General features: G+C 33.5%; 1 protein-coding gene across 1 annotated transcript; it reads right to left on the reverse strand.

The window, feature by feature from the left end:
• Positions 1–310: 310 nt before the first annotated feature.
• Positions 311–5,517, reverse strand: LOC144569485 (zinc transporter 3-like). Its single transcript, XM_078319859.1, has 4 exons — positions 5,058–5,517; positions 4,025–4,319; positions 1,545–1,694; positions 311–1,026 (listed from the first exon to the last, which is right to left on the reverse strand). The coding sequence occupies exons 1-4, from the start codon at positions 5,399–5,401 to the stop codon at positions 721–723; spliced, it is 1,095 nt and encodes a 364-aa protein (XP_078175985.1). The 5' UTR covers positions 5,402–5,517; the 3' UTR covers positions 311–720.
• Positions 5,518–9,431: the final 3,914 nt, after the last annotated feature.

A 9,431-nucleotide genomic window follows, 5' to 3' on the forward strand; every position in this document is an offset into this window, starting at 1 on the left:
ACTCATCTAGTCCACAAGCGTTTGAGCTATGAACTAAGCATTTGTTTGTACTTAAAAAGCATCGTTAGTGAAGCATCCATGCCTTACAGTGAAACAACAATTCAATTCATAGGCAGATGATATGGTAATTCCTGTAGTAGATACAATAAAACAAAAAAATCCTTCACAAATTTCTTTCATTTCATTCATTTTACAACAAATAATCCAATAAAATTGCTACTTCAATTCCTTCATAAGCTAGCAAATTCTCTACATAGTATTTTTTGGAAATTCAAAATGGCAAACAGATTCTCTAAATCAGTTATAAATGTGAAGAGATCAACAAAATACTTTATCATCTTTGATTACACTAATTTAAGCAGGTAAATAACAATCAAGAGAAACAAAATTTTCTCTTTTGAAAACGTGACTCCGCCCAAGATGCTCTTTGCCATCTATACGCTATGTTTTTTTTTTTTTTTTTTTTTTTTTTTGTTTCCCGCCCATACAGAACAATACTACAAACGTATGAGAATAAAGTACTTCAACAGTTGAACCCACCCAATCCCTTGATCCACAATTGCCAAGACAATTAATGGATTCTATTCTTCTTGGGGGAAAAATTTGCTTCTTAGAACTAAGATTCATCCAAGACCCAAAAAAAATTTCTTGGATTTAACCAATTGCATCAAGGACCGTAAATTTGTTTATAGCTACCGTTTTGTCCCTCCCTCTACATGTTCAAGCCCATCTTGCGAGAAGGGACATAAGACCTGCACCAAGTAAGAGTGTGATGTGGGTCCCAAATTGAAGTCTCCCATTAGTCTGAACTCTTGGGTGCATGAAATCAGCAGCCAAGAGGTCAACTAGTGCCATATAAATTAAAATACCAGCTGAGGCCGCGTTAAATACCCCCTCGACTATCAAGGCTGTTGAACTGTTCTGGTCGTAGATTGATGAGACACCAATGCCTAGTGCAATCCCAACAGGAGTTGTAAGAGAGAAAAATGTTGCCATGATTACTGTTGCTCTTGCCTTGAAATTGGCCTACAGTTAAAAGGTAGAGAGAGGTTAGTGTTATATATGTAATAAATTAATACTCTCTGGTGAATTAGCTAACAGTGATCAGGTAAAAATTTGCTAGCATGAATGAAGTTTTATGCATTAATTCAAATTCATATCTCACTATTCCGAAAAAAGTTTTGAGAACTCAATCAAATTTGTATTATGAGGGAAGTTTACTGTATAAATTCAAATTCATGTCATTCTATTCTATACAGTTTTAGAAAACTCAACAAAAATTAACAACCACTTAAATAAACTAGCCAACATTTACTGTTACGAATTGAGTGAAAGAGACATTTGACTAATAGTTAATATTATGAATTGAGTGAAAGAGACATTTGACTAATAGTTAATATGCATCCGACAGTTCTTGTTGCACCTCCATTTTTAAAAGAATTAAAAATAAGACAGTTCTTGTGCACCTTCTAAATTACACAACAAATTGCACGGAAGCGATGTGACTCAAGCAATTATATAGTACCAAAGTTTATTAAAAATACCTGAACAATGCAGCCACCAAGCCCGACACCTTCGAAAAATTGATGGAAGCTAAGTGCACCAACAAGAGGCCTAATAGTGCTTGGCCTCAAAGAAGCACCCAAAGAGACTCCAATTATCACAGAATGTACCAATATTCCCAATTCTAGTACCTGCATTTGTAAAAAATTTCATTATCATTTATTAAAAATAATCAAATGAACCAAACGAAATGAGAGTCAAAATGCAACTATAATTAAGGTACGACTTAACAATACCCTGCACAAAACATTTACTAACAGTAAGAGTTGTATGCAATATCCGTCTAATTAATTGCACAAAGACCAAAAAACAGCTCAATTGATAGTCGATAGATACCCTTGGTCCAGGGGATGCCAGTTTGAACGGCTGTCTTTTCGTAATAAATGGATGGACCACAACAAAAATGCACATATTAACTCTGCAAAGGAATTTGCAATTAAGTCAAGCAATAGTTATGTGCCAACCACTTTAGACACCATATTTTGAACACATGAAAGTGATACAAAACAACATGAAAGTTTAGCAGAACATGGCTTGGAAAGAGCCATCAAATAGGCCCCGAGTGGTCTTGATGGTACATTTTCCACTTGTTGGAATTATCAAACCCAATCCACATAATGTTCTTCAAGGCACACACACACTAAATATCTCTCCAAATAATACAGTTCCTATTTTAGTCCAAGTTGTTATCACAAGGCCTCTTGTAGACTTGTGTACCACAAATATATTAATGCTGAATAACACAGTGATTAACAATCTAGTATTATTGCATTATGATAAGACACAATCAAGTGTTGAGTGAGCTTGATGTGAAATGACTACCACTAAATAAAATTTCATATTTTTCTTTCCTATAAAAAAAATCATAATTTTCACACCGTTACATCTATGCTCACAGTATAAGATAACTAGCAACATAAGAAAGTGATATGCATTTATAATAATCATTAAATACTTTTTTTTCCAAATCGTCTGGGTAAGATTAAATAGAAGTAAATTAAGTTCCATACTTGCATTCCAGAAAGATGAGCTATGTGTGATTGGAGGAGTGGAGGAAGTTATAGCGGTCATGTAACAAAAGTAAGACATATTCTAAGCAGAGTGTACCAAGAGTGGTCTATGGAATAAAAGAAATTGCAGTTTTGTTCAACCCAGAATAAAATAAATGTCCAGTCCAAATTATAAGTTGGAAGCATGCATTGAAACCGTTAACCACAATGGGCACCTTTGTCCAAGTGGACCTAATTAAAGAGAAATCTATAAAAGGAAAGGAATTCTAGTCCTGCATGACACACAAAATAATGCCGTCCAAATTATACAGTGGAAGCACATGTCAAAACTATTAGCCACAAAGAATTCGATTGAGCTCTTTTTTTGTCACATTTCCATGGAAAATGAAAAAAATGGACTACTCGGCTTGCAAAATTCCATGATTCTTATGAAAATAACAAGACCAAGTCCTTTTGATTGGCTAAATTTCTATTTATTTTGATTTGAGGCCTCAAGATCTTTTTAGATTGAGAATTAGATTTTAAACTCCAAAAGGATTATTTTCCCTTTAAATGGACAGAAGTTTCTATTGTTGGCATGGTACTGAACCTTTGAGAATGGTATTGGACAATCTTTCACAATACATACTTGATTTATATGTTCCGGGCTATCTAGACCTACCCCGAAATTTTTAATAATACCCAAAAATTATACGAAATTATGCAATCTACCCACTTTTTTGTGGGATTTCGAAATCTGCCCCTTCCGGTTACTAAATAACCGGACAGAGGCTTCCTTTCCGGTTATGTAGCCACCAGATTTCCTTTCCGGTTATTTAGTCACCGGTCCAATTTTCTGGATTTGGTCACTGAAACAATATCAGCCAGCCTCATTTTTTACTAATTTTTTTTTCCTCAAGTCCTTCACCAATATTTCAAATTCAGACCCTTTTCTTTTTCACTTTGTCAAATCAATGCCTGCACTGGAGGACTTCTATTGAAAATATTGATGATACATATATTCTTAACATGGTGGGGCCCAAATTAGATACAAAGAACCTTGGAGTTTAAAATGGGCAGAAGTATATCGATCCTTTCTATGTTACCCCACAAACAGTTCCTGACGGAATATGTACATCCAACCAACCAATACACTTGGATTCATTTTTAGTACTTAATTAAATGGATAAGACCGACACCTCCATCCAATCGTGTGAAATACATGAACCCCTGAAAGTAAAGTGCTTTGAGGGGTCATCCTTCCTATACAAGAAAAGTTTTCTTCTAACTGAATAGCTTTGGCCCAATCAATTAAAAAAATATCTTAAGAGAAACAATTTGCTGATTCTAAATAAGTGTTTGGATTCCTCTCCTTTTACTTTAAGATTAGAAGACCAAAGTTAAAACCATGACGAACACAACATCAAGAAGCAATTAAGAACCCACATTAACAAGAGAGTGGTAACATTTACCTGAGAGATAACTCGGTGCCGCAGTAGCGTATCATCCGTCAACCCTTCTGGCAACAACCCTCCCACCATGTCAGATTGACCATGGGAATGTACAGGCCCGTGTGTCGCATGCAAATGGCCAGCATGAGCCCCTCCTGCCGGGTCCCCCTCCATCTCCTCTTCATCCAACGGCCTTGCTTTGCTGAAATGAGATCGCTTGTAGTAGCTTGTTGCAGCTGAGTCAATCATCATCGTTACAATTGCTGATGTCATGGCCACAAAGCCTGCCACAGGGAACTTGTGCCATGGACCATTGCTGAAAAATAGCAATGATATTCTTGTCAATTTTAATTTATTGTCTTTTATATTCACAATGAAATAAGTAATTCTATGAATTAAGAGGGACCTATTTGTACAACATCCAATTTTGAAGTTTCTCATATTAATCCAGTGACTAGAATAAAGGATTTTGGCGTGACCTGAGAGCAGTAAAAAGCAAGGCCATCCCATAAAAGAAAGAAGGACGGATCTAATGTCAAAGTTAGTTCCAAACCGGTGCCAATGAAATAAATTTTAAATAAAACTAATTTAAAAGAAAAATTGATAACAAAACTGATTGATTGAATATATCATACATATCATAATCTACGCACGAAAAACGACATCGCTTCAATTTTGATTCAGCAAGCATCAAGAGCTAACAAAATTAACAAACTATCAAGAGTTCAATTATGATATGTATGATTCAAATACAGCTTTACATATCTCCAATTTAACGCACGGAAAACTATCCCTTTGTCTAATTTATCCTGAATTGAACTTGCAAAACATACTATAATTCAAATACAGCTTTACATATCTTGAGCATCCTCATTTGTTCTCCTTCAACAAACAGTAGATAAGAATTAATATCCAACTAGTAAGAGGAAAATTCTTTTGTTGCAAACTACATTTGTGGTTTCCACTTGACTATTAAATATTAATCCATGGCTATTTTATAAATTGCATATCGTTATAAACACAAAAAAAAATATATGCTATGCATTATAAGTACCTTGTCTCCTTGACTAGACAATGTGAGGTCAACCCATTAAATGCGTCGGGTAGAATATGTACCATCCCTGTGGCCAAAATAACACCAGCAGCAAAAGATTTCACCATGAAAAAAATGTCGTTTTCAGGATTAAATGCCCGTACTGATCGGCCGAGAATTGGAATCAAAACCCCAATTGCGCCAGCGCATAGAATGGAAGCTATAGATATGAGTTTCAGTTCCAGGGCCTGTTGGAAATCTCTTCCCTCAGCGGTTTTGGTGCAATCACAAGAGCAGAGCACTTGGAGAGGGAGAAGCGAGAGAAAGAGAGTAAAGAAAAGGAGGCTTGGGTTTGCACCTCCCATGGCGAAAGAGAGGAGAGAGAGGAGAGAGCAGACGGAAAAGGGCTTTGTGCTACTGAAGCAGAGGGATGTTTAAATAGGGGGATAGTGAGAAAGAGAGAGAGACTGAGAGAGTGTGGAAACTGTGAGCTCATTAGCCTGCGGGCTATTCCTCCAAAAAAAAGGAAAGGAAATAAAATAAAATAAAATAAAAATTACAGGTGTTAACTATCTCCTGCTTTCTCCTCTTTAAAGCGGTTGAAGCATCCATAATTGATGAGGGACGCTTTTTTTTAAAAAAAAAAATTAATGTTAATTATAATGGGCGACATACTCGCACTTTTAAATTTAATCTTCAGTTAGGTTGGATGTGAAAGAATATATTATTTAATGTAATTATGATGAACTAATGAAGTTGAATTGAAAAATATATTGAGGAAAAAGAATGGCTAAAAACAGAGATTGAATTACAAGTAGAAGGAATCAAAGAAGAAATGGGTTCGAAAAAGTTCAAGAATCTATTCCAATTAATAATATACAAAATTGACCATCCTTTTTGAAAAAAAAAAAAGAAACATAAAATATGAGTCGCGTCATAATTTTTGTTATCATCTATATAATAAATTTAACAATCAATTCATATTTTTTTTTACTTCGCATAACAATATGAAGAATATTTCTAAATATAAGTTATTCCTCGTAATTTTAATTAGGACGAGAAACACGCTACATAAACAATTTTAAATTTTTAATGCATCGGCCTTTTCACCTTTTGGCATCCTGATGCTTTTCAAAAGAAAACTTAATTATTTTTACTTTTCATATATATGAATGTTGGAAATAAAAAAAAAAAAATTATAAGTTATATCCACTTATTTTATCTTAAGACAATATTTTTTACGGTTCAGTCATTAATTTCTAATATGATATATTATGAGGCATGAATTGTGGACATTTTATCTGCCCTATGTAAGTAACTAAGTATGCATCCATCATTTTCGAGATAGTTTGAACTTAAAAGGCGTATAAAAACGTGCCTGTTTGCCAAACCGTTATACGTGATGTGATACAAAAGTATAATTTTCGTGAAATTGGAGATAGCTAAGAAATATCCTCTTTAAACTTAAAAGCAATTATGGCCGGGGTTAGATGGCGTGTGCTAACTTCTAGCGTTGTACAGAGCTAGGGATACAACCAGTGTTGACAGAGTGTTGTCATCATGGAGTAATTCCCTTCTCGGTGCGGTTCTTGGTTGGGTCAGAATCCGCATCCAAATGAAAGGATACTGGATAGTGGATATAGATGTTTAAGTCCTTTAGCGGGTTGCATTGTCAAATCCTCCGAACCGGCTTGTTCGTTTGAGCCCCTTTAATTTCGGCCGTGCTTTTTATGTTGTTAATTACTACATTCCTTTTCTTTTTTTATTTAGGTTAGCTGCTTTAATGCTTACTAATAATTCAATTGATAAAAAAACATATTTATAACGAGTCAAGCGACTCTAATTTCTAAATCTATTCCTTTATTCTCACAAAATTCTCTAAATTATTCAAAATTACTCTAATCATACTTAATCACCCTCTAAATTCTTAGATCTACTCTTCTAATCTTACATATATACACTCATAATCGCTCTAATACCTTAATCTTTATCTCACTCTACGACTGGATCTGCTCTTCCAACTGCCGTCGCACTTCGACAACCGAATCTACTTACCGTCGCACTCCGATCAAGATGAGAACTCTACGCTTTGAATTCCGATGATACCGCTCTCGGCTCCGCTCGGTTCCCTCCTCTCTCTCTCTCATTATCTTATCCGCTCAAATAAATAGAGACGAGCGAAAGAAAGAGAAGGGCATGATGCGTCGGAGATGAGATCTACAAGTAGTGAAAATAACGAACAAATATGAAGTGTGAGTTTGAGAGGAGGAGAGAGAGAGGGGTGGCAGCTAGCTCTAGGTTTTCGCTGGAGCTCTCCTCTTTAACAAATTAAAGCTTTTCCTGGTTGGTTTTCTTATATAATTCTATGTTTTTAGTGAACTTTGAGCCATCACTGCTGCCTAGCGCAGTTAGTTATGATATTCCATTCTACATAAAAATGTGAGTTCCATTTCTGCTCGAAACAGGAAGTGTGTTGTGCTTACGGACTATAATAAAAAAAATAGAAAAATGAGCTTTGAGCCTTTGACCTATCTTGAGTCTATAGCATACTAGCCAAAGTAGGAATCACTTGAAAATATTTATTTTGGCAATTTAATTTTAAAAATATTGAATTGACAAATAAATTAACGGCTATATTGGATATATAAACAAATTAAATCAAATTTCATATAACTTAAAGTACTATTTGGTTATGCATCACAAACTGTAAACGATAAAATATGTACCGAGGTTATCTCTTTTATTTTTATAGACATGATACGTCCATATACCTATAGCGCTGAATGACTTTATCTTTTATTTTTTTATGATTATCCATATCATCAAATAAATAATCATCAAATAATATCTTCCAACTAATAATTTTTTTTCTAAGAATTCTTGAATTAGAGAAATACTTCAATGACAATTTTCAGTTCCGTTTTGCCTTATATAAAGGAGTTCGCATGGATAAGAGCTTCAAATTAGCATTAGTACATTGTCAATGGCTCAATGCAATGTTACCATGATGCACTTTGTTCTTTCGGAAAAAGACCGAAAGTTATTGACTCAGGTCTTACATCCGTGGACCCGATTAAAAAGCGTTGTAGAAAAAATGGGAATGAACAGCTTTCTAGGTAGGATCCGATCCATCAGAGACATCAGACAACGTCATCTAAAATAAAAATTTTGTCATGTATTGATTGATCAAGTATTGTCATTGAATTTTTTTTATAAATCATAATTAGAAAAAAAAAAAATGAAACCAACATGATAGTGTTTTTGTTTTTACGAAAATCATAAGAATCAAAATGTCATTTCGGTCTCATTTTTTTTTAGAACCGAAATGTCATTTCGGTTCCAACAGTTTTAACTGATTTCGAGAGAAAAAAATACGTTGAAAAATTGTAAAAATACCTGGGACCGAATTGTCATTTCAGTTCTAGAAAAAAAAAATCAGGACCGAAATAGCATTTTAGTTCTTATGATTTTTGTAAAAAAAAAAGAGTAATTATGTTGGTTTCATAAACGTCTTTTTTCTAATTATAGTTTATAAAAAAAATTCATAGTGATTTGTGTCATTTGTGTATTTTGTATTGTGTTCATTCGCATATCATGATCATTTCTTCGATTTTTCAGATGTGTAAAATTAAGTAATAATTTGAAGTTTCTTTCTTTTTATTCCTGCGGGTGAAATTTTCCAAAAGCTATTCAGATGCTTTTTTTTCTTGTCTATGAGTTTGGTTCGTTTCACTTAGCAAATCTCATTTTACATTTTTTTTTAATAAAAGTTGAAAGTTAAGTTATCCTAATTATTTAATATTCACAATTATTTTTTTTTTTTAATTTGAACCTCTGATTTTTAACAATAATTATTTTTGTCATTAAACTGAAAACTAGTTTTCATTATTTTACATTTATTGTCCGATTTTTTATTTATATCCAAAAATAATATAAAATTTAAAAAATAACCAAACGTCGGGTATATTTCTAAAACTACCCAAACTGAATTTTTTTTTCCGGTTTTAGCACCAATTACCGGAAAATTTTTTTCCGAAAATTGATATCTAAAACCGGAAAAAAAAATTCCGGTATCCAATTCCGGGAAAAAATTTGTGTCAATTCTGTGTATTTTTTAATGTTCTACGTATTGGTGTAATCACTTTTGCAATTTGGTCCCTGTATCAGTCCAGACTTGCTGATTTACCAGCAGATGTCAAATTTGATATACATATACATATATTATACATATAATTTTTTTTATTTATATCCAATTTTTATTTTATTTTCCGGTCTTAACATCAATTACCGGAAAAATTTAGTTTAAGTTTTCGTTCAACGGTAGGCATACAACGATCGGTATTTTATTTATAAACGTCGTTTTTTTATAAACTCATTTTTTTATAATATATGTAT

The sequence above is a fragment of the Carex rostrata genome, chromosome 18, assembly GCF_964058835.1.
Source record: "Carex rostrata chromosome 18, lpCarRost1.2, whole genome shotgun sequence".
In the NCBI taxonomy this organism is placed as follows: Eukaryota; Viridiplantae; Streptophyta; class Magnoliopsida; order Poales; family Cyperaceae; genus Carex; species Carex rostrata.